Below are 26,312 nucleotides of genomic sequence, written 5' to 3'. Positions count from 1 at the left end.
TAACTTTAGCACTTACGATTAGCAAGTATATGTCATAACATCATATATATAAATTTAGAAAACAAAACTTTAGTTTTGGTTCATGATTGTAGTAGTGTCCGTAATATTTACTGTACCCTTCTCTGGAGCAAAATAACAATTTTGGACGTGGATTTTTATGGTTGAATTTTTTGTTGAAACTTGGAGTTCTTGTCCAATTTGTCACACAGTTTTCAAGGTTTTTATATTTCATTCAGAAAAGAAGTGGCCTGTATGAAAAACTTCTGACTTCCACTAGGTGGAAGTCCAGCTTCTGTCCCATTTTGTAGTTTTAGCAAGAGAAAATGATGAATAACAGCTGGTCATATTCTTAGTATTGACCTAAGCATCTACATTATACGCCAGTGAGCTGTGCAGGAAGACAATGGTGATGCTATATCTGTGTCAATGTAATCAATCTGTTTATACTGTTTAACTCCTATTATGTGCTAATGACTTCTTTTTGATTTGCTCTCAACTCTGTGTTTGCACAGATGTCTTGTAGTAAATGTACTATTGTTTTTGGTGGACATGGAAGAATACTGAAACCATTTGTATATATGAATAAAAGTTCAAAATCACAATTTCTCTTTATTTCATTTTGTTTCATGTCAAGACTCATTTATAAAATGTTAGCCTTTTTCCGTTCAGGATCTGGTAACTCATTCACTTAGGGAACTGAGCTCAAAAGCAGGACACTAAAGAAAGATATTTTTTAATTAACCTGTGTAGAATATTACAGGGTGTTATTCTTCTTATTCCCTCTCCTTCAAGTAGTGGTGTAAACCCCTTTATCTGAGTCCTGAGACTGTCTGTTGCCATCTGTCTCTTCTGCTAAGACTGTTTCTTATCTTACTCTCTTTCCTTCCCTCTTTCAGTCCTAAGGAAGTAAAATAAAAATGATGTGAATTGTGGTTTTGCCAAATAAAAAAATTGAAATTTCTTGGATCATCAATTGCTTTGCCATTTAAAAGAATTTGCTCTGTCATCAAACCCTATAATTATTGATACTCAATCACATCCATATGTATATGACTGACTGGCTCCATTAATGATTGTAACTGCTGACCAAATCAGGAATGGTTCTGTAGCTGCCTTTTGACTTTCACAAAGCATTCAGCTGAGACTTACTTTCCAGATTTGAGGGGAAGATGATAAATCTGTGGTCTTCATTTTTCTCTCTCTTTTACCTTTGTTCTGTTGTTAATCTGCCCTTGAAAAAAAGCTGGCCATCCAGTAATCGTTGGAAGAATTTACAAAAAAATTAAGCAAAATACAGTCTTTTCATTTTTGTGCTCTATTCATTTAGAGAAGACTAATACGATTTGTCATTCATGTATTGAGAATCATCTTAATGAATTAAATAAGCATTTATACCAGACGATTCAGGTTAGCTAGCAGATGCCCTGAATGGTCAGACTCACAAGATTTTACATTAGAGAATAAAATGTATTAGATTCTGCCACAGAAGAAGCTCTTAGCATTTCTAGGATAAAACTGAAAATACTTAAAGGCATCTAAGAAGATGAGCATATTTTTAAACCGTATCAGTAGTATTAGTATTTTAGAATGAGTCATTAACTTTAAAAGCATGAAAATATTTGAGAGAAAACAGAGATATAATGCATAGGTAGTTATTTCCAAGGCTTCAGTCCTTTTGAATAAAGGAGGAGAAGCAGCTTGCTGATGGATGTTTGAAGTTAAAGTTGATTTTAGACCAAATTTGAGTATACTGTTTCTTTAAAAGACAACTGAGGTTTCTAATAGAAAAGTCATAGAGGATCAAAAGCAAATCCAAACTTTAATAATTAAAAAAACCCCAAAACTTTAGTGAAACATGAAATTCTTGTCTGTGAACTCTGATTGGTGTTATGATTTTAAAGTGATAAGGAGCAGAAGAGCAATTAAACCTGCTTTTGTTCCTTGCTGTCATATGGCAGGTAAAGATTGCTGTCAGGGAATTAGAGTATCTAGTAAACTCCTCTTATGCATTGTCAAGCCTTTTTTTTTTTTTTTTTTTCCCCCCCCCCCCCCCCCCCCTCTTTCATGGAGTTAACCTCCCAGCTTCTGAATTACTGGGCCTCTGGGGGACTTAAAAAGAAAAAATTTAATTGTGGGAATCAAAACCTTTAAATGGCATATTTTACCTTGGATAAGATTTTTTCTCTAATCTTACAAGTGAGAGAGAGCATCATATATCAACAGCTATGTATATTAAAAGAATGTATTGCTTCAGCACATTTCAAGCCTGGAATAGCTTTGTGAGTTCCTGTGGTCACAAATGCTGGTCAGCTGGCCTTTTAATTGAATGCTTTGAAATTTGTGTAAAAAGCTGTCTGTGCTTAGCTATCCCAAGGCTAATCTATTTTCTTTTCCTCTTTGCTTGATATTTCAAAGGCTACATGCTCTGCTTATGCTATAATTGGGAGAGACACTAGGTTTTCATCTATTTCTCAGTAAAACCAGCTTGATGTTCATGTGTTTTTGTCCCCTGGTGTCATAAGCTGTAAATAAATTCTTACTGTTGTAGCAAGGGTGAGCGCAATGTCTAAACATATACAATGGTTGGTTATGCTTGCTGCATCAGTTTATTCCTGGACTGTGATTTTGTGGCTTATGCTACAGTGAAGTAGCCTACAGAGTTTATTTCTTCATAGTGTCGAAGTAGGAGAATCTTCATGTAAATACAACCAGAGCAACTTCTGAATGTACCCCTCTTCCCATGTGCTAATATTTATGAACACAGGCAATGTGCCATCAGAGCAGGCACACTGTAGCATAGACAATGCTATGTAGATCTGCTGTGTGGTAAGAATATATCAAGACAGATAATACAAGACTGGGAAACTTCATACTTAAGAGTTCTGTCAGTTATTTTGAGCAGCACGTTACAGTGTGAAAAAGCACAAGAGTAAACAGTGAGAACTGTCATATATTGTCATTTTATAACTTGCTGTTGAATATTTTCTAGAGGTCAGAAAATGTGGCTGTTGTTGCACCTGGTCTTTCTTTTTCCATTTTAGGGGTTTTGTGGTTACTCTTTTATTTGGAAAAAGCAATTCAGAAAAATACCTTGAGCAGTGCGAGCATTCGTTTCTCCCTTGTACATCAGTTGGGATCCCTAAGGTAAGGAAAGTTTTCTGGTCTTAACTTTTAGATCAGATTTTATAACTTGGCTAGAAATAATCAGTTTTGATCTAAGAATTGTTCCCATTTCTTAAGGTAAAATAGCCTGCTTTTATCTTTTGAGTCAGCTGCAATGTGTAAGTGAAATGCAGTATTTTTCCTTTATGATATACAAGGTTTTTAATAGGTTATGGAAAGTTTGTTTAAAGTATTTTTTCTTCATTATGAGAAATGAGTATGATATGACTGGCTAATATCATCTGTGAGGAAATGACTAAACCATTCTTTTCTAGACTACTCATGTGTGTTGGTTTGTTCTGGGGGGTAGCTCTTCCTTACTTTTTTGTGCAAGATTGTCATCACTATTTAGGTGTCTTCCATCACTGCATCTGTAGTCTCTCCACTTTTGGTTGTGGTCAGAAAGTTGCTTGCCTATGAAAGTCAAACTGTTACAAAGTCTACATTTGCAGTACTTGAAGGATGTAGAGGTTATCTTTGGCTCTCTTCAAGACCTAGCAAAAATTCTGGAAAGGCACAGATGAATAAAGAGCAGCAGTGGAATCCACTTTCAGCTCTTTTCTTTTCTGAGTTCCTAACAGACACGTCATTTTGGTTGATGGATTTAAAGTTCAGGGTTCCTAACTGGATAAATCTGCATCTGTTTAGTACAAGAAAATGTTGTTAATAGCCAAGAGGTAGAATTTCTAGGAATTCCTGGTGTATGAACCAATGCATCTTGTCAGCTGAGAAGTTCATATATATCTCTTGGTCCGATCCATTTGCGCGCATCAGAATACAGAAAACCCAAAGATTGCTAATTATTTTAAGTTTAATCTCACAGCTATTCTGACTGAAACATCCTGTTTGTTCTTTCTTAGCTGTTAGTCACTACACTTCATACTGTCTATCAAAGGGGGTGAGTGTTCTGCATTATTAGTAACACAGAAATTTACCTTGTGATTCAGCAGTATGTTTTCTAATCACAGAACTTTTTCTGTGTCTGGTTCATAGCTGGTTTGGTAAGTGGCCTTTTAACTTAGGTCTTTGAATCTTTTAAAATAAATCTGAAAGTATATCCTAAACTGTAAAGAAAGGTCACTGCTCCAGATGAAAAATAATGAGGTTAAGGCTGAAAAAGAAGTCAGCAGTCAGCTAATGTTTCTGTTCTGTTAATGAAACCTCATTTTAGATGGCTAAGATTCTTGGTGCTATATAGACTTTAGTGCTTCTGTTATATAGGTTGTGGAGTGTTACTTATGTCCTGTGTTTTGAGAGCGGATTTCAAGAAGTTTTTCTGTCTTTCAAATTTCCTCTGCATGCTGAAACTTTTTTTAATGTTAATGTTACTTTTTTGGGGTTCAGTATATATGTATGCTCTGGTTGCTTTATAAAGGACTAAATTCTTGTGGAGTTTTTTGTGTAATCTTTGCAAATTCAGTAGTTTGACTTCTGATTTGAGTATGGACTATTGACACAGCACTTTTCCTCAACTGACCTGTCTTGACTAATCTCTGGGTTTAAGTTTTGTAATGCAAAGGTATTTATTTTTAGCTGACGTATTAATTGCTGTTTGGAGCTGTTCACCAAATAAAATCTGTTTGTCTTCTACAATAGTGTTTTGCATTTCTCTTTTGCCACCGCATTAAAGTAGCGTTAACAAGTGCAGCTGAGCTTTTCAGTAGCGGTGCAAGTAGAGATGAGTCCCAGCCAAAACCAAATGTGATGTTTGCTTGTGATTCCTATTTACTATATCTGTATTAAATTTCTGCTGACTTGTATGGTATATTTTTAACTTGAAGTTTTTTCATGTTTAAAACCATTGTGGCCCTAAGTGGTCTTGAGCAATGAATATTTTTTCTCTGGCTGGTGTGTATAGATTATACTTCTTCCATGAACCAAGTACAAACTGAATTCACCTTAACATTAAATTATTTTCCAGTAGTCTGAGGAGTAATCTGGTGATATTGGTTCTTTATAAGATGGTCTTTTCATCAGAGTTCTGTTGATAGTTTTGGGTTATTTTTGGTACTTAGAGATTTTCTTTAGGCTAAGATAAATGTTCAAATGCTTGATTTTACAGACATCAGTTGTAATACAGACCATCAAAGTTGTGGCTGGCTGTAATGTGTAGAACGTACCATATGTTAGAACACCAGATTTGGTGCTGATTCCATGATTGCTGCGGATTATACCTATTAGCAAATATATAATGAATACCTCACATTAAGAATACTTAATGTACATTTGATGGAAGATTGTATACCTTTCTGCTATTTTTTTCTTTGTTTACATACACACAGGGAGGCTTAAAAATTACACTTAGACTTGTTTTTCTTTTGCAAGTCATTATATAACTTTTGTGTCAGAAACCTACTGGATGATGCAATAATGTACTGGCTCTGCAAGATACACAGTTGTCTGCAGGCTTGTGTTAAAACAATGTTGAATGAAAGGTAAGTTTAGAGCCTTCTGAACTGTTAACTTGAATGCTACTTTCAATTTAACTTGCAGATTCACTCCAGCTTAAACAGAAGTGTGAAATGCTTCGTTCTTGTAGTTGATGTCTCTAAGCTTTACCCAAAAGACAAGGAGTTTCTGTAGGCTGGGTACAATATTGCCAAAGAACAGTAAGATAACAGTGATAACAACTTACAGGCTGTAGTTGCATGTTGGGTCCTTGAATAGTCTCTGAGTCTCTTGAAGTCACTGGGTCACAGCCTATGTCACAGATTTGATGCAGATGTGTAAATATCCTGTGTCTTTTCCATTCATGAAACCCTGTGACTGCAATAAGGGAAATAGTAGCACAGTCCAAACGAGGCATATCTCATATTTGACAGTTACCTAACAGTTTCAAAAGAGGACTTCAAAAATACCCATTAGTGCAGTGAAGCAGAAGTCTGAAGTTACTCAGTCAATGCAGTTACATGCTTGTGGAGCCTGCATTTGTTTGTGCTGCATCTCACTTTGTGGAGTTTGTGTCTCACATTCCTCCCAAGTGCTTCCTACCTGCTTAAAATGAAGCAAGGAGAAGTCAAATGTAACAAAAACAAGTGATACCCGTTTTTCCTCACTAATAATTTCTTACTGGTAGAGTGCATCAGACTAATTGTGAGTGAAGTGGCCGTCAAGTTGGACAGTTGTCATGTGAGTTGGATCCTTCCTTGAAGTCTGTCTTCTGTGTCAGTGTCTGGAAGGCAGATGTAAAACCAGCCATGCTCTCCAAGTGAGACTACAGTCAGCTGTTGTACCTATAGTGGAATAGAAGCACATACTCTAAATTTTAGATGTCTTCAGACATATCAAAAGCGAGTTAAATTATACTGCAGGCACATAAAGATTTCATTGGAGAAAAAGAATATGAAAAAATGGTCTAACCTTGTAGTTGGCTCTGCTTTGAGCAGAAGGTTGGACAAGATGAATTCCTAAAATCCAGGTGAAAACCTGGATTCTATGAGCATATGAACATTCAAATTTTTACCAAGTAATCTTGCATAGACTCTGTGTCCCTCTCTTTCTTGTGGCTGCTTCTTTTTTTGCTGCTGTATATTCCTCTGTGTTTTCCAAATGTGGTTTTATGCATGCAGTCCTTCAAAAGTCTTTTGACAGTTTTGTCTGGTGATTTGTACTATGCTGCGCTTAGTAAAAATATTTCATTATTTAGTTCTGTATCCTTTTGGTGATTTTGACATACTTTGAATGAAAAAGAATTTTGAAATACTTTGCAAATTCCTTAGTATATAGGTGGAATATACTAACTGTTTGGATTTGACCCAGTCTTACTTGTATTAACTAACTTGAAAGTTAAAGAATATACAGAATTTTGCAACAAAATATTTCTGTGTTGTGATAGATGTTGGTTAAGTAGGAGGATGATTTTTTTTCTGGCCTCAGGTATTTCACTGCCTTATCACTGTTAACTGCTTTGAATAAGAGATACTCGGGGCGAGTCACATAGAATAGATTCCCTGGATATATGGTTTATAATTCCTTCATTTATAGTTTTGGCAGTTCTTCTTTGTTTCCAATATAGTCATAGCTTTCTCTCTAGATCAAAGAAGTTACTGGTTTATTTGAACAATAGTGGAAGTTGTTGGGTTGTTGCTTCTGTGAAAATAGAGGAATTTATTGCCTATTTCATTGAAGTTTTGTAGAAAGACACTGCATTAGTCCACTTGAGAGAGGCACTGATAAAGTGAGTTCTTTTCAGTATGTCACTTGCCAAAAGTCACCTCTGATGAGGTCATTCTTGGGGTTAACTGCTCTGAGTTGCAAATCCTTCTATAAGTAATTTCTTTCCCTCCTTAATTACTTTTCAAAGGCTCATTTGTTGAGTAGCAATGGTACAAAAAATTAATTTCTCTTCTGGCATATAGAATAAACTGAGGTGGATAAAGAAACCAAAAGCCCAACTGAAAATTAACTGCCTGAGATTGCATGATCGAGTTTACAAACAAGTGGGGAACTGGAGTCTTGCACAAAAGCTATCTTGTGCTGTTGTTGTGTCTCCCCCTTCCCTCCTTTTCTAACTATTTGAGTTTTATTTCCTTCTGATCCAGTAATTTAGCAAACACTTACTCCTTTATAATAAGCAAGAAGTAGGTTTTCAGGAGGTCCTCATCATTATGTACTATATAGTGAAAAACACAGAAAATATTGTGGTGGATGGATGCCCCATCCCTGGAAACATTCCAGGTGAGGTTGAACAGACTCTGAGCAACGTGATGTGGTTGAAGATGTCCCTGCTCATTGCAGGGGTGTTGAACTACACCTTCCAACCTATATAATCCTGTGATTCTATGATTATATCTTCTCTATAAATTATAAAAATATGGAAAATATATAAGGTCATTACTGGAAGTGTGTATATATATGTCATAAACAGTAGAGCTGTTTCTTTAATTAGAGCTAAATCCTACAAAGTTACATTTCCCAATCTCTTTCAAGTGCATAGAAGAAATGAAACGTGAAGCCAGACCTATTAAGATTGACAGAAGACTGACAGGTGCGAACATAATTGATGAGCCTTTGCAACAGGTAAGTTCTAACCAGGACTATTTAACCTACTTTTATTTTCTTTGCAGATATTGACTATGTAATACGGAAGTAGTTGAGTGACAAATAGAATTTCAAGATTTTATCATATTTGAGAGTGATAAATGAAAAAACCATGGGAGATGGGCCAGCATATTGGGCAATACTTGAGTATATTTTCAGTATATTATATTTGTCAGTGTAGTGGTGATAAAAACATTATGTGCAAACCAGTCTGAAAAAGAAGTGATAAAAACGGGGTGTGCAAACCAGTATGAATAAGAAGTTTCAGTGTGTGAATTTTATTGTTTCACTCCCAGTTTCCTAATGGTAAGGGAGTATTGTTCACTCTGGTAACCTTTTAAGATACCTTGCTATCGCGTTATCAGGCACAAAAAACTGTTGTATTTTTTTTTGTCCTTTGTCATTAGTTCTTTTTTTTTTTTCCAATTTCAGGTAATCCAGTTTTCCCTGAGAGACTATGTGCAGTATTGGTATTACACACTAAGTGATGATGAATCCTTTCTTCTGGAAATTAGGCAGGCTCTTCAGTATGCACTTGTTCAGTTTTCTGCCAGGTAAGGTTTATTTTTATTTAAATCAATATACTATGAATTGTATGGTAGTAGATAAGTGATTAAGTTTATCTACTAGCATAGTTCAGTGCCCTTTACAGTAAGAACATGTAAAAATTTAGGATTAGATTGTGAGAAGTACAGTCTTTTGCTGATCACTTAGGGAAATAGTGGAGATGATGGTACTTGTAGTCATGATCTTTTGCAAAATGGCCATTTCAAAATTTAGATTAATGTCTAAATCACTGAACTGCCTTCTTTTTTTTTCTGTTTTGCAACTTAAGCATTAAGTTTGTGAATCGTGACCTCTTTGTATTGAGGTCTGTTTCATGTACAGAGTAGTGCTACTCCCAAGGTAAGTCAATCTGGAAGTCTGAATTCAACACATGTATCACCTCAAATGATTTTTAGAAGTGGTGTGGCTCTTCAATATGTAAGAACAATGGGTGATTTAAGAAGAATAGTAGTCTGTGGAATGAAATGGAATGCCACATATGCAAATACTTTTTTTAACACAGGATTGATTCAGAACAAGTGGGTAGTTTCTTATTTACCCCTTATTTCTACTGCTGTTCCCCGACTTCCTGCTACTTGATTAAGCAGCTTGTCTGGGAAATTCACTTCTTTAGCATGACTGATTTCTCAGCCCAGGTACCACATGTCTTTATGTCCATATACGCATTTATTAAAGTTTTTATTTCTGGTACTCATCCCACTGTGCTTATTGTTACCTGCGTTCTCTGCACAAGAGGTTGTTCGTCACTTTTTAGCAATTTTAAGGTGTTGTTATCCCCTCCCTCTTGAAAATGGAGGTTAATGTGCTTTTCTGACAGTGAGGGTCAAAGATAGAGAGCTGGGTTTAATAACGAAAAGTTAATTATAATATAATCTTACTAGTCGTAAAATAATGACAATCCTAGGAAACAGTATTGAAATAGTGAAAGCTATGCTAAATAAACTGTGTTACAGCAGCCAAATTTACGATGGCATGAAATGGACCTGGCTACCCAGCTTCAGTGTTTCTTTGTTTAGCAAAGTTACTTCATTGGACAGTGTCAAGCACTGAGTTTGTATCAAAGTAGGTCAGGTTCTAGCAAGTTTATTTTTCTTTCCGGCAGTACTATAGCTCTTCAAAAATAGTCACTGCTCCTGTGCAGTTGTGTTCTGCTGTACAAAGCAAATCAATTTCACAGGCCTGCAGCAACTCTTTGTCTGCAGAAAAAATGATGTAGTGTATTTATAATGCCTGTAGTTGGATATAGCTGAGGCAGTTGAGATTAGAACCATCGCCTATAGTTTCATTCAGCCTGTCAGCTTCTGGGGAGATTGAGTACAGTGAGAATTTTTTGTTCCCTGAGGGCTGCAGCTTTGGGAGCCTGGTGTAAGGCTGCCACCCAGTGGTTTTGTGCGGTTCTGTCTTGTGCGGATGGGGGATCTGGATCAAACCATAGGAATGGTTTGATCGACTGCCCTTTGGGATAGCTCTGCTTCTTATTTACACGTCTAGATTTTGCAGTAGCCTTCCCTTTCTTCCAGAGTTCCTTATCTCTTTCCCTCTTCTCGATGAAAGAAGAGTAGGTAAGGGAACAAACAACAAAAGGAAATGTTGTAGAAGGATTCCTGCTATAAAAAAGTGGGCATCTTGAGAGAGGTCAGGCGATAAAACACTTAATGCAGGATGAGAGCTATTACTAGCATCAATATTCATTAAACCTATAACGCAAAAATCACATTTTTAGTTTGCCTAGTTAGGCCAGATATCATAAAAATTTCTCTATCCTTTTCACACCCCTAAGGAAGTCATTTTATGTAAATCTAACAGTGACTATTTTCTAACCTAAACCTGTATGTGTTGTTGGAAGAGTATGCTAAGTACCTCATCTAAGCTGTGGAATCAATTGTTGATAATATTAGAGTGCATTTAGTTTCATGTAAAATGTGTGTTTTCTCAGTGGTACATTTTCTTCAAATTCAGAGGAAAATTATTTTGATTAGATGCCTTCCAAAATGGTAGGAAGTATGGCTGAAAAAGACCTGGAGAGTATTTTAGTTTTACATTGTAAACTGTTTATGTCAGGACTTCTCACAGATACTTGACAATGTCACGAATCAGAACACTATTCCAGATGCAAGTGTTGACTTTCAGCTAAATCAAACATTAATATTAATATGGTGCAGGAGTGGTATTTTACAATATCTGCTTTTTCAGTGGATAGGCAATTAGGAGACTGATTTATTTCTTTGCTTTTGCATGTTTACTATCAGTGTGGCTCTTGGCAGGAAGGAAGGAGAAGCAGAAATTTATTATTGTTCTTTGTGTTCAGAATAAAATAATTCATTTCCGTGGATGTCCTTTACTAATAGGTCAAAGGAAACAGACTGGCAGCCTTATTTCACTACACGACTTGTTGATGACTTTGGCACTCATCTTCGAGTTTTCAGAAAAGCTCAGCAAAGGATAGCAGAGAAAGGTGATCAGATGAAAGGTAAAGTGAAATATTTTTTATTTGAGTCTGAGTAGGCTGGTATCTTCTGTGTGTGAAATACAGTTAGCCTTATTTTATAATTCAGGTTTGCTCTCAAGTTTTCAGTCTTGACAAAAACATGGTTTTTTTAATCTTCTTTTGCATAGATCAAGCTGAGGAACTTGTAGATACATTCTTTGAGGTTGAAGTTGAAATGGAAAAAGAAGTCTGTCGTGATCTAGTCTGCACTTCTCCCAAAGATGAAGAAGGTCTCTCAATATTATCTTCTGAGTAAATATTTTAGTATGGGAGACTAAACTAAAATACTAACAGTTGTGTTTATAATATGAAATGCATTAAATCTTAGCATGTGACTTTCAGAGTGTGGTTATTTACCATACATATATATTTCCTCTGGTTTGTACATAGTAATGCTATAATTAAAACAAAGCACATACATATGTAAGTTTCCTCCTTTCATTGGATGAATTTTAAGATAGAAATATTTTTTCCTGGGAGGGAGGGGATGGTTTTGCAGATTCTTACTGCTCTTTGTTAGATGTGCCTCCCTTACCACTATTCTGTAGTCTTCCTTCAAAAAACACTATCTCTTTTGGCAAAGTGTTGAAGCGGGGGGGGTGGGGGGGGGAAGCGGTATATGTTATGTAAGGAAAATGCATTAGAGTTAGGTTATTGGGGTTTTTTTTTTATCTTGGAATTTGGCTTTTGTTGTCTTGGGTTTGAGGTAGATCTTTCTCATCAGTGATGCTTATATTCCATCTGAAAGTTGCTACTGTGATGCTTGGACTGTAATTAAGGATTTATCTATGGGATTTGATAATATTAGGTAAGATATGAAGTAAAAGAATATGAAATTGTGCTGAGGGGTTTTTGTTTTCCTTCTCTAGGATTCCTAAGGGATCTATGTGAGGTTTTACTGTATATATTGCTACCTCCTGGAGACTTCCAGAACAAGATCATGCGATACTTTGTCAGGGTAAGTACAGACTCTAAAAGCCATCCCAATTCTTTGGTTTAATGTCAAAAAAAAATTTTTAGATCTAAACTGCTGCTCTTATTTTCTGAAATTGATCTAATTTAATATTAGGGTATTTTAAAAGCTGTAGAGTCTTGATAAGTATTTAATAGCAGTGAACAGTTTGTGCGAAATGTTTTTGGAGGTTCTTTCAGCTCTACCAACATGAGAAAAGCATTAGAAAATGGATGTTGTTTTTCTTGAGGTTGTTTTTTCTTGGAGAGGTTTTTCTTGTAATTTGTTGTAATTACAAATTGCATTTGTAATGTTAATTGGAAGAGAATGTGGTAGTGCCTATTAAATTTTTTCTGTAATTACACTTTTGTGTTTTAAGCTCTACGCAGTGATGTTTAAATTGTTGCAGTTATACTAGCTTTATGAGTAAGTGTATAAAATAATCTATTATCTTTTGTTTTTTAGGAAATCCTCTCCCGAGGAATTCTTCTTCCATTAATAAACCAGCTCAGTGATCCTGATTATATTAATCAGTATGTCATATGGATGGTAAGATTTAAAATGTTTAAAATTAATTATATTTCTAGAACATTTCGTATAAAGCTTTACTTGTGTTCCCTATAATCATGATGGACAGATGTTTGGTATTAGCATTACCACTGGTTATGTTGGCAGAGACAGTGAACTTTATATTACATTTTATACACACATAAGCACACAGAATCTATATTATCCACACTCCTCATTTTGACTGTTCAGTAAAAGCTGCCTGACTGAGGACAAATGTATGACAGAATGTGAAGTTCACTCCTCTGACTGTTCTGCTTGGCTGTTCAGGAAGTATGGTAACAGTGGAAGTGTTTTCCCCTGGCTGTGTTTACAGTTTGTCCTTTCAAGCTTAAGAGGCCTCAAGAATGAAAACTAGTAAGATTTACTTTCTGCTAAGGAATTGCAGGGCAATTGTTTTAGGACTGTTTGTATTAACCCTAAATAATTCAACTGAATGGGAAGAAACAAATTTTTTACTTTGATAACTCTCTAATGCACCCGCAAGAAAAGCCCCATAACTTTTAAAAGTCATATTGTATAGAAAAGCTAACATAAATAGAATAATTGTGCTTTAACTAACATTACTGATTCTTTGCAGAGCAAGTTAATATTTACTCTTATACTTTATTATCCTTTATAGTTCATGAATCAATTTTAATTTCCCCCCCAACTTCTCTCTTTTTATTCGTAGATTTTAATCTTATAGTGTACATTCAAATGCTATACTGAAAACACCCTTCCATTTCAAAGTTCTTGTTATGTATGGAATATGGAATGGATTCAAGTGCACGTGTACAATGTTTCCTTCACTCCAGCCTCCTCTATTTCATGTAAAAGCTCGCATGCTGCTATTCTACAGGAACCTAGCTTTAGTAAGGAAAAATATTGCTCATCTGGACCAGAATTCGCAATTTTTGATTCCCTTTTCCTTCTACGCATGTTCTTTATTTATTTACCGAGCACTGCCCCCGGCTGCATCCAGAGATAGGATTCTGAGTTTTTTATAAAGCTTTCTGTTGTGATGGTGATGTCCCAAATAAGTAATTTTCAAAATTGCTTTCTTGAGATGAAGAAGCAAATGTTCTGGGCAAAAGATAAGGAAAAAATTTAATACAAGTCTTATGAAATGGAGATTGTTGCAGAAATTAAGGTCAGAAGCAGAGATGACTGAAATAAATCCTGGCTCCTTTTGGAACCTTTGACATAAAGTCAGACTTGAATGAAAAAATCAGTTTCTGAAAAAGAGAAGTTTAATTCCAGGTTTCTAGGCATACCACAGTTCAATACTAATTCTGTTGCAATAAAATATAAAGCTTCCATATAAAATTAGAAGTTAATTCAAACTTCTCTCTTCACTGTGAAATTAACATTTTTACAAAATGTTTGAAGTTCAAGTATTCCTTGTACTATTACTTATAAAAGGAGATTTCTAGGGAGATTTTTCTATTAACTTTGATCAATGGTATCCAGTCTTCATTCTTTCTGCTTTGTGCAACTCATGTCAATGCACTTCTGCGGTACAGACCAAGTATTACATTTCCGTATCAAAGTAAGCATTTTTAAGAGATGTGGGTGAAGTGACTTTTTTGGCTTCAGATGGTAAAGACAACATTAGAACTCAACCCTAAGCACCTGCGTGCACGTGTTGTAAAGCTGCCAGCCTTCCCCTGATCTCCATGCTGCGTTCACAGCACAGTTTCCAGTGATCTTGGCAGCACAGCAGGCTTCCTTCACTTGCACAAATTCCTTTGAGTCCCTAGAGCAGGTTCACTCTCTGCCAATACTGGTAAAATAGTATGTGTTTAATTAGCTTAGTAGTATTTGCCAGGGTATCTGAATTAGGGTTCCAGAGCAGAGTCATTTACTTTTTTTTCCCCTCAGTAGGTTATGATTACATTGTAGAATGTTTTAACTCTTTTTGTAATTGTGTATCTTAAGAAGCCATTAGTCTGGGAGTGTGTATACTTGCATGGGATCTTGGTAAAGCTGAACCCTTTCAGTGCTCTCACCATTTTCTGCCCACTTAGCTTAGGAGTTAATGGCAGAAGAAGGTGGATTGGATTTTGGAGAAGATCTTAATTAAGGACGTTGATGGACTTTCCATGTGTCTGGGTTGTACTTCTTGAGAACAGAAAGTGATGGTGTGAAATAGGTTTTGACTGTGCATACTTTTTCTTTCTTAGTTCATGTAAAATTTCAGTACCAAAAGGAAGATTTAGAAACATCAAAGAATTTTCAAAATGCCACTTTGCAGTGCTGTATCAAACTAGTTCACATGAAGAAAAATCATGTCTTGTGCTTTTAGCTGTTTTACATTACTTACACTGTAAAACTTTGTGTTTCAGATTCGTGATTCCAACTGTAACTATGAGGCCTTTATGAATATTATTAAATTAAGTGATAATATAGGAGAGTTGGAAGCAGTGAAAGATAAAGCAAGTGAAGAGCTGCAGTATCTTCGATCTCTAGATACAGCGGGAGATGGTTAGTGCTGCATGGTTTTGCAAAATATTAAACGCATTTACCAGCATGATCTCTGTAGAATATTGCAACAATTAGAAAATAAAAGCTCTGATGCAGCATAGTATAAAGTATTTTATATAAAAAAAATAAATTGCATAAGAAGTGTTAAAACACAAATTTTCATTTTCGTAAGTGTTTTGTTGGTTGGTGTGTGTTTGATTACTTTTTGTAAGTATAGAGTATTTGGTTAGCTAAATGCATTTTAGTTAAATCAAAACTGCCTGACTGGTGGTTCTGAATTTCAGTAATATTTAAGGTGTTAATCAAACCTGGTAGTCAGTTAACCATTAATCTGAAAAAGGGAAGAGAAAAATATTTCTTCTTGTTCACTTCCATCAGTGAGGTATTTAAACTGAAAAAAATCCCCAAGCCTTCATTTAGTTATCTGCATTGCTTAATTGTCTTTTTTTTGCTTTCAGATATCAACACTATAAAAAATCAAATAAACAGTTTATTATATGTTATTAAAGTATGTGATTCAAGAATTCAGAGGTTGCAGTCAGGAAAAGTAAGTGTTTTAAATTTTTTTTTAGTTTTGAAAGAGTGAGGTTGCAAATGACTGACTAGTTGTTTGGTTTCCATGTTTGATAACTCTATCTGTTTGATAGAGTTGGTATGTTTGGCTTTACTTTTTGACTCTCTTAATTTGGCCTGGGTGTGGTTCCAAGATAATGCGATATTCTTCATATATTGACTATTAAAATGATTAAGCATTCTATAGGTGGACCTGAAGGCATTATTGTAACAGCAAGAAATGTCATACTGGCAGAAGAAAGTGTGACAGAGATGAATTTAAGTTGTGGTGAGCTGCAGCCCATCAAAAGCTGAAATTAATTCTTGTTAATTAATTCTCTGCCACCGTCTCTGTTGATGAGGGATTTGGGGTTAATTTGACCTGTAGAGCATTACATGAACAGCAGTTTTAAAATCCACCTTATCATGTAGCCGAATAGCTGCAGCCTGTTTTGAAGACAAATAATTATGGGAACATGACCTTCTAATCTAGACCTTCATTTATTAGTGATTGTGAAAATAGCTAATCATTGAGATGCTACTTTATTATATGTAATTTTTCTTATCCTATCTGTTTTGTGGTAAGTATAGGTTTTAAAAGTTAATGTAAAAGAAGCCTATGAACATACTGAACTGTGTCTTACAGGAAATAGATACTGTGAAACTGGCAGCAAACTTTGGAAAACTTTGCACAGTCCCTCTGGACCATATTCTGGTAGACAATGTTGCACTACAGTTTTTTATGGGTAAGTGTTAATTTGTCTGATGTATTTTATTTATAAAGAATATGCTAACTCACAGGACTGTGTACTTGGAATTGCTAAATGTCAGTAGTGAGAATATCCATCAGTTTTGTCAGTGGTTATAGTCCTTTTAATGCAGTAGATGGAAACGGTCCAGGAAGTTCCTGGAGCTCATGGAAGGTACTTCCTGACACAATTGGTGAGTCAGCCAACCTAGAAAGGCACCTGTCTGAACCTGTTGTTTGCAGACAGGGTGATGTGATAGTTGGAGGCTGTCTTGGGCATGAAATGAACACCCTTGGTCAGTTTGCCGATCATACTTCAGCTGGGCAGGAGTCTGCTGGAGGGCAGAAAGGCTCTCTAGAGGGAAGAAGGCTGGAGTGATGGTCCAAGATCAATTGTATGAGATTCAAGGCCAAGTGCCAGGTCCTGCACTTCTGTCAACCCCAGGCAACACTACAGGCTAGGGGCAGGGTGTCTGGAAAACTGCCTGGCAGAAAAGTACCTGGGGGTGCTGGTTGACAGCAGCTGAACATGAGCCAGAAGTGAGCCCAGGTGGCCAAGAAGGCCAATGGCATCCTGGCTTGGATCAGCAATAGTGTGGCCAGCAGGATCAGGGCAGTGGTGAGGCCACACCTCAAATCCTGTGCTGAATTTTTGGGACCTTCACTACAAGAAAGACATTGAGGTGCTGAAGCACAGGTCTTAGGCGGAGTGGTTGAGGGAGCTGGGGTTGTTTAGGCTGGAGAAACAGATGCTCAGGAGGGACCTTATTACTTTCTACAGCTACCTGAAAGGAGGCCGTAGTGAGGTGGAGACTGGTCTCTTCTCCTAGGCAGCTAGCAACAGGGTAAGAGGAAACTGCTTCAAGATGTGCCAGATGAGGTTTAGATTGAGTATTAGGAAACATTTCTTCACCAAAAAGGTGAAGCATTAACTTGACAGGCTGCCCAGGGAAGTAGTTAAGTCACCATGCCTGTAGGTATTTAAAAGACATGTAGATATAGTGCTTAGGAGCGTGGTTTAGTGGTGGACTTGGAAGTGGTAGATTGGCAGTCTTGAACATCTTTTCCAACCTAAATGATCCTATGATTCTAAGAACCTGCTTTTTAAAAATTCGGTTTGAACTTCATTTGTATCATGCTGTACAAACCTGTTATATTCACGTGGTAACAGTGGATTCTCTTCTTACATGTGCATGTGAGGATTCAGTGCTTAGTTCCTAGACTTTGCTCTCACATTTTTTTAGTGATTATTGCCAATGTGTATATAGTATGTTTTTAATTGACTGTATATGGTAAGTATTCCAGATGTATAACCAGCTCCTGGTGTTCCATTTGTAGTCAACATCACAGAGAATTCCTATTCCAGGATGTACCACAGTAACTAGGGTCATGTGGTGTCTGTTTTCTGTAGATTACATGCAGCAGATTGGTGGCCAAGCACATCTGTTTTTCTGGATGACAGTGGAAGGATACAGGGTTACAGCACAGCAACAGCTGGAGGTACTTCAAAGCCGGCAGAAAGATGGAAAACATCAGACTAATCAGACCAAGGGTCTATTAAGAGCAGCTGCATTTGGAGTTTATGAGCAATATTTATCAGAAAAGGTAGGAATAACTTAATTCTGAAATATTTGGTGTTTATTCTTTGTTCAGATACTTCTTTGTAGTTATGACTAAGTTAATATAAAATGGTTGTTATATAGCACAAGTTGCTTACATGTTGACATTTATGCTATTACTTGTGTATCTTCTCTCTCTTCTTATGTCAAGCAGTAAGAAAGTCTTCCTCTTTTGTGTTCCCCCCATTTTAAAGGCTCATATTGCCACTGACTGTCCTGTCAAAAGCACTGAACGTGTTCCTGAGAAGCTGACTTTTTAGAATAGACAAACTAGAGACAATGCAAAGACAGAATAAAAGTGTCTCTCTGCATATGCTGTCCTTTTCCTTCCTTTTATTCTGCCTTCCACCCTTGCCTTGCCCCCTTAAGAAGTGTTTATACAAAAATGGAACCGAATATTTGTCCAAACTTGGATTAAGATTTAGTTATCAAATGAAATCGCTTCCCGTACCTCTCTACAACTGTTTGTGTAAATTGCTCAAATATCACCATTGGATGTCTTGCAATAGGCAGTAATGGATTCTCTGTGAAAGAAACCACTCATCAACTTGTATTCACAAAACATCTTTCTTCTGAATTTGTGTGTGCAGAAAATTCACCTCTCACTCAGAAATGGGCAGAGTTAACAAACTGTTAGCCTTTCCTCAGATGTTTCAGGACTTTATCCTGTTACTTTTTTATTGGCTTGTTCTTGATTTCTGAATCTAAATCTTTTTCAAAAATAAAAACTGTTTTTAAGTCTGAGTAAATCTCATTTAGGTACTGCTTCAAAATGTTTGCATAATTTTTTTGAGGCAATTCCTAGTGTTTAATTGTGAAACTTCGAAGTTTTAATACAAACTCTGAACTTAATTTGGGGCTGGAGGGGATCTGACTCCTGTTGTATGTTCTAGACAGTTACAGAGATATTTGTGAAGAAGAAATTTAGTTTACTTAGAGAGTTGCAGCATTGCATTGGATTTTATTTGTGGAAGTAGAACTTTCTTAATTTTATGCTGCAAAAGTTGATTTAGATCTCTATGACAGGCATCTCCAAGAGTTAATATTGATGACAACTTAGTAGCAAAACTTGCAGAAACACTGAACCATGAGGATCCAACACCTGAAATCTTTGATGACATTCAGAGAAAGGTATACTCTATTGTCCTTTATTTCATAAGAACTGTTAATGCTATAGAGTATAAAACATAATTACAGATACTAAAAAAGAAGGAAGTAAAATACCTAAAACCTGTGTTACCATTTTTCTATTCTATGGAAAACACACTCTAAATTGTCAGCTTTTGCTTTGCTGTTTGTTAGCCCATAGTTTTCAAAGCAGTAGACAGGAGTAGGTGTGCTGTATGAACCTAAATATGAAGCACAGTTTAGAACTATCATATTTTTATTTGTGTTAATGCACCAATTTAAGAAAAACATTATGAGTAGACTAAATAAGACGTACCATTTTCATCCAGTTTTACTTCTCTTTTCCAAAGATGAATGTAATGGTCCCATATTAAATTCTATAGTTGTTCCCAGAAATTATTTTGGCTGGTCAGTTTCTGCAAACTTGCACAGTGAAGCAGCAAGTACGGATGAAAAAAACAGTATTTTTACTACCTGCATATGTAGACTTTATCACTCAAGTCTAATATATGTATTTTAAAAGGAAAAGTAAATGATTGATATTCTGGCAGTAACTTACATACCCAGTCTGAAATATTTTTTTTTTTTTTTAGATCATTACTTTAATGTTCTCATTCATGCTAAAAATTAGTGATATGAGCTGTAGAACTTAGAATCACGCTGTTGTATTTGAGGCTCACATTTAAGACTAATGAACACCTTGTGAAATCTGTGTTGCTCAAAGTAAGTTAAGGGCCTTGCTTGTGAATTCTGCTGAAGAGTATAAATTTCCCATGTGTTACAAAAGAAATGAACTTCCTCAAACATGGCTGAATTGGGTTTCTTTTCTATTTGTACCAGATGATAGTACTTGAACAGTGATGCATGAAAAAAAAATCATTAAAATATTCTAGAGTTGACAGGAGTATCCAAACATCATGAATTAATTCCTGCTGTGTATAGATACGTGTGTGTATATGTATATACATTGTATAGGCTGTGAAGGTAAATTGTTTGAGCTGGTGTGGTTAAATCTTTGAGAGTTAGGGCTATATTGTATTGGCTAAACTGGAAGTTGTCGCAAAGGTCACATATGGTATCTTCCTTCCCTTTCTTTCCCTCTTCTCACCTCCTGCCCTAAGTATTTGCAGGTCTATGTTTATGGTTTACCCACAAGGAAGGACTGAGATAACCTTTTATTAAATGGATAAAGACCAAATAGGTTTATAGTGCAACTGGAAGGGTTAAGAGCAGAGGACAGAAGCATTTGCAGCTATTGTGCTATTTTCCTTCCTAGATGCGCACGTCTGAGTAGTTAGATATTTTCTGAGACTGTGTTATACTTCTGGTACAATGAGTTCTCAGAACCTTTTTGTTAAGAGTAAGTCAGACACGTATGCACAGATACTTCTTGTTCAAGTAAAATTTATGAAAACTAGTCTGGTCAATTGAAAAACGGAAAAAGTAGTTCTGAAGTTAGCGTTTTTGTTTCAATAAGGTGTATGAATTGATGCTGCGAGATGAGAGGTTCTACCCTTCGTTCAAGCAGAATGTGTTGTATGTGCGTATGTTAGCTGAGCTGGATATGCTGAAGGATCCCAGTTTCAGAGGATCAGATGATGGTGAAGGAGGTGAGCTCTGTATCTCTAAAGGGTATTTCCTGGGACCATTCTTTTCTCTGCTTTAAAACGAAAATAAAATAATTATCCACACTGTTTTTAGAAAATTAAATACTTCCTATGGTGTCTCTGATATCTAAATTAATGTTTCTTACTTGTGCTTTTGTGTGCAAATTGTTTTAGGACTCACACAGGGTTTTCCTTGTAGTAAGTTTATTAATCTCATAGAAATTCTTGTCAGGTCTTGGTAACAAGTTTGTCATTTAAACAAATAGGCAATTCTTCCATTCTACTTTCTTCTTTTAAAGTATTTAAAGCTCTTCAATATATTGTGGTCTTTTAATACATAACTCTACTCCTCTCTGGAAATAGAAATGGAAAGTATACATAGGAGATGCATCTTTCTAAAGCAAGTAAAATCATTGTTCTTGTTAACTGAAGTGCAAATCCAGTGGAAATTTTTCACTATTAAACTAGCTCCTTAATGAAGCAGTATCAGTGGGGATATAAACTTAAAAAAATGTTATCTGAAGTATTTATTTAGGATCTGTATCTTTATAAACTTATATTTCTTTAGGTATCTTTATTGGAAATTTGAAACACTTGCATGTTGTGTGCAGCATTTGTCCAGTGCCAAAGTTGTCCTTCCTTTTTCCATAATGTTTTGTGGATGCATTTTATTTATGTGTGGCCCTACAATGGGGGAAAATCTTCTAACCTGTTTTTTCCTTTTCTTTTCCTCACTGCTCCCAGAATCTTTTAATGGGTCTCCTACTGGCAGCATAAATCTGGTAAGTGCTTGGATTTTTTTTTAATTATTTTTTTCTCCTCAACAGTAGAGAAAGAGTGATAAAACAGATTAACTTATGTACATTACAGTTTTACTTCACTGCAGTTGAATTTCTGAAAAAGTTCTTGAATCAAATTGAAACACACAGGTTATTAATTACTCTGAAAGATAAAACTTCTTTTGTCTTTTCCCATGTTTGATGAAATTTTACATTGTTTCTCACAGAAACGGTTAATTTATGGAAAGCGTCAGTTAATATCCCTGTTTGGTTTTATTAAATAGATATAAATTTGGGGTTACATAGTAATAGGTGAAAACAAATCCTTGAAGGATTAAATTCAAATAGACTGTAAAATGTGCAATTTATTACATTTTTGTTGGTTGATTTTTTTTTTTTCCTCATTAAGGCTTGATTTGGAAACATTAAAGTATCTGGAGTTCATTCCAGCCATGAGTCTTTGTTTTTTAATCTGACCAATTTCAAGTTCAATTTTGTAAGTGGTTCTTGACCTGTGTCAGTTTGTCAAAACCTTTTCTTCATTAAATGAGCGTACCTAAACCAAAAATGCAAATACAGTTATTTAAAAAGGAAAAATCATGAAAAGTTTGATATCTATCCTCCCCATGTTTCTGTAGACAGTGTGTAGCTGAGCCACAAGGTGCAGAAGGTTCAGTTGAGCATATCAGAGTATGTTTCCAAACTTTTAGTTTTGTGAAGATTTACATAGAGATTTACAATCTACATGCAGTTTCTTGACTTGCATGATGCCTGGGCCCTTCTAGTTTGTTCTTGGAAGGTGCTATAGCTCCTTAGGAGTTTTACTGCATTTGATAAGATCCTGCTTGCATGCAAAGGAGTGAGTGTTTTCTGAAGGAATACATGTAACATTAATGTAAATGTATTTCGGTGTGGGGGTTGGTTATTTATGGGGTTTGGTTTTTTGTGGGTTTTGGGTGTTTTTTCATTTAAATTGGGATTTTCTTTCCTACTATTTTCCTGTTGTTTACATTTTGAAATGCAAAGAAAAAGGGAGGTGTTTAGCTGATACAATTTATGCAAACTCCTGGTAGATGCAGAAGAAAGACTTAATTTAGCCATGTTTTTTATGAATTTACATACTATTCTGGTAACTTTTCACAAGAGTCTAAGAGTTACAAGACTAATCTCTTTAAAAGATCTTTCAAATATCTTTCTAAGTACTCTTTCTAATAATGTTGTGACATATCAGAGTTAATTTTATGGATTTGTCATTGTGGTGGCTCATCTGGCTGGTGGTTATCTGCTGCTTCATTTCATGTGACTTTCCAAGCTAAGTTAGAAAGTCCTAAAGTCTTCATCAAGCACTGTTACAATACAAATAGGTATTTTCATGGGACTCTTCAAAGTCTTGACTTTTGTTTTTGTTGTGACAAGGGTATTTATAGAATACTACATTTATTCAAAAGAGTTAAGAACATTCTAGCAGAAATACATAAGTAGATTTCTCTTTATGCAGAACTACTTTAGCTTTTCTGTAGTCCATATTGTTCAGAAAAGAACAATATGGACTACACAAAAGTAGTCCAGGTGTTCAGTGCTTTTACAGGTGTTTGAATACTGGTAGATTAGTTTTTGCTGGCTGAATTCCATGTCAAGTGTAAATTTCTGTACACATAGTTTGACTCCCTTGTGTTAGTCTGTTACATAAGAAAAATAGACCTTGGAAAGGTTACTTCAAAGGTCAGGGAAATTCTGTACTTGTAGCTAATGACAATGTATTAAATAAGATTGGGTTGTGATATGATGTGATATTTTTAGGTTTTTAATTAACTTGTGCTCCTGTGAGTGTATCTAATGGCAGAGACACTAGCTCATATTAAATGTCTGTCTGTTTTGTTATCTGTTCAGGTTTCAACATTTTAATTTACTTGTATTAATTGTTGCTGTATAGTGCCTTGCCACAGCAGTTGAGTGTTTTCTAAAGTTTGTATTATAAAATAAATTGCCTGCAGTTCATACTTCCACTGGAAGAATTTGGAAGACAGGCTCAAAACTGTTTTGAGGAAAAGTTGTACCAAAATATCTTAATTTCTGCCTTTTGATTTGATACATTACTATATTAAATCAGTAGGTCACATTTTGGGAGTATAAAACCACTGTTAATATTTATAGACTTGCAGATTTTCTCTAAAGGATCCATAATGGGAGCTTTGCACTGAGTAAATAGAAGTTGTTACACCGGTGTTACCGATCCAAGACCTTAAAGGGCAGCAGAAGTGGCCGGGTTGAACTTTTGGCAGTCATTAGCTTGAACCCCAGTCAGTAATCACAAAGAAATCTGAACTTGAGTGACAGTGAAGGGAAGCAGGAAAACAAGAAGTAATTATGCCTTTAAAAAAATACAACAGTACCTTAATGTCCATATTTTGTAGCAAACAAAACGTTTGAGCAGTTGACAGTTACTTGTCTTCTTTTATAATATCACATCCCTTCTATCTTATTGATAATCAAATCTTAGAGCTTTCAGAATATGAAGTACGTACTTTTTCAAGCTTCCACAAATGCCTGCTGTTAGCCAGTCTCAGGTGATACTCTGCTTCTAAACTGGACACTGCAATATAGAGCAGCACACCTTGCAGGGTCATTGCTGTCAAAGGGACTTGCTCAAGAATGGCCTAAGTCAGAGTCCTGTGTCCAACAATGACTGAAAGCAAGTGTAAAGATTAAAGGAACAGCCTACTTATGGTGCTACTTTACCAGAATACTCTCTAGCATCCAATAACTTAAAGATTGGGAAGTTCTTGAGGTAAAGATGATGTCTACTGTCAAAATATTTCTGCATAAATTCATCTGTTCTGCCATTCGACAGACATAAACTTTTAGCACTATAGAATGTAGTGGCAAAACAGATTTCCCAAAAGGGCTTTTCTTTCTTCTACCTTCTCTCAGTCTGGGACCTTAGTACTTTAAGTCTACAAGCTGTGTGATAAAGATATTCAGGAGACTCCCTACTGTAACATGTATTCAGACACTTTAAAGCTGCCTTCTATTCAGTATCTAGACTTTATCACAGAAATGTTATTTCCCTTGCCTTCTGTAGTAGACATTTAGGCAGAGACTGACTGAGGTGGTTGAGGTAGAGAAGAGCCATTCCTTGTAGGGAACTAGAAGAGGGAGGAGTGGAGTATTATGTTGGGATATTGTGGAGTTGATGAAGAAGGAGCAAGAGCAGAGTCTTTAAATTCATGTTTTCAAGTCCAGCGTATCTTTTGGTTATAATCTCATATATTGTCCTATGTTTAAGAATACAGAGTAGATTTAGAAACTGAATTGATGTAGGTAGAGTTTTAGTTTGATACGGGTATGGCACTGCTAATCAGTAAGTCCCATTCTAGGTAACTTTTTGTGGTAAATCACTATTGAACCGGCTTGGTTAAATTATACAAGATAGCAGATAGCTATATTTATTCTGAATGTGTTTCTTTGAAGAATTTTAGAATTCTGGAGAAAAATACATAAAGTAACTGGGATCCCAATGCCTGTGAATTCTACTTAGGTAGCTCCAACTCTTTTTTTTAACCTGGTAATTTAAGATTAGGATGCGTAATGGCCCATCCTCTGTTTTTTCAGTTGAGTCTGCAAGTCTTTCAACAGTCTTGATTATGTTAAATCTTAGTAATCAGATGTGTTAATTTTAACTAAAAGCAAAGCTTCTCTAAAAGACCCATTAGGCTTCTTTTGATCCCAGTAATTATTAGATATCGAGACAGAGCATTAACTAGCTGAGGATGTACCTGTTCATTTTTTACGATGGAAAATATTCCTGAGAAAAATGTTGACTGGTTTTTTTTACATAAAGCAGAAAAACTTCTGGTTTCTACTGCTGTGTAACATTTGTGCAGTGTGTAAAGACATTTGTAAGAAAACAGAATGATGTGAAGGTTAAGAACTAAAAGACCTGTTAAATAACATCTGTATCTCCTCAGTTGCTGGGGAGATTTTCTGGTTTAGGCCTGTTTTTTTTTTTTTCTTTCCTAATGCTCAGTAAAAGACCATTTGTAGCTGTACTTCCATTAGAGTTGAGATATCAAACCAAAGTGGCAAATAGGTTTGATCAAATATGAGTGGTCACAAAACTGTGTGAAAATGATGGGGGAAATGAAAGGCCCTATATTGTGCAAAAGAACAGCTTTGGTAACCAGGTAGTACAAACACCTGCATCGTTACAGTGCACTAAGCTTTTAGTGTAGTGAACTGGAAGTTTGAAAATTAAATAGATTAATCAAAACACTTCTCAAATACAATGTATTTCTGATCATATTTTTTCCCATTTTTTCCTCCTCCATTATGTCCCTCACTCTGCAGTCCTTAGATGACCTTTCTAATGTCCCTTCTGATGAGACAGTTCAGCTCCATGCATACATCTCAGATACTGGTAAGTGAATCTGTTATGTCTGCTTACTTTTTTCCCACCATTTACTTTGAGTTTTGTAATATTACAGGTCCTTGAAATCCTGATTTTCTCTTTTTTTAACCTCATAAAACATTTGAATTCATATTTTCCATTAAGTCCTTGTGGAAATCTTTACACTATTTCTTCTGTAGGTCACAGACTATGTATCTGTAGTTAAAAAGTTATTTAATTTTTATGGTTT

At 35.7% G+C, this 26,312-nt stretch overlaps 1 protein-coding gene across 6 annotated transcripts in view; it reads left to right on the top strand.

The window, feature by feature from the left end:
• SNX13 (sorting nexin 13) overlaps window positions 1-26,312 on the top strand; it is a 68,452-nt gene that overhangs the window by 23,934 nt on the left and 18,206 nt on the right. For 5 of the 6 annotated variants that reach the window (XR_014226538.1, XM_082284260.1, XM_082284261.1 and 2 more), the window contains exons 3-17: window positions 3,042-3,144; window positions 8,092-8,181; window positions 8,635-8,756; window positions 11,118-11,239; window positions 11,386-11,487; window positions 12,127-12,215; window positions 12,675-12,758; window positions 15,104-15,242; window positions 15,701-15,789; window positions 16,441-16,540; window positions 17,954-18,147; window positions 19,188-19,292; window positions 20,767-20,899; window positions 21,641-21,678; window positions 26,023-26,092. Coding sequence is in view for 5 of the 6 variants with exons in the window: in XM_082284260.1 (XP_082140386.1) it covers window positions 3,042-3,144; window positions 8,092-8,181; window positions 8,635-8,756; window positions 11,118-11,239; window positions 11,386-11,487; window positions 12,127-12,215; window positions 12,675-12,758; window positions 15,104-15,242; window positions 15,701-15,789; window positions 16,441-16,540; window positions 17,954-18,147; window positions 19,188-19,292; window positions 20,767-20,899; window positions 21,641-21,678; window positions 26,023-26,092 (1,580 nt within the window). In the remaining variant the exon portion in view is untranslated. The remainder of the gene's footprint in view (window positions 1-3,041; window positions 3,145-8,091; window positions 8,182-8,634; window positions 8,757-11,117; window positions 11,240-11,385; window positions 11,488-12,126; window positions 12,216-12,674; window positions 12,759-15,103; window positions 15,243-15,700; window positions 15,790-16,440; window positions 16,541-17,953; window positions 18,148-19,187; window positions 19,293-20,766; window positions 20,900-21,640; window positions 21,679-26,022; window positions 26,093-26,312) is intronic. The other variant, XM_082284262.1, reaches the window with a different exon arrangement.

Source organism: Coloeus monedula (genome assembly GCF_965178545.1).
Source record: "Coloeus monedula genome assembly, chromosome: 1".
Taxonomy (NCBI): domain Eukaryota; kingdom Metazoa; phylum Chordata; class Aves; order Passeriformes; family Corvidae; genus Coloeus; species Coloeus monedula.
This window is presented reverse-complemented; position numbering and strand designations above follow the sequence as displayed.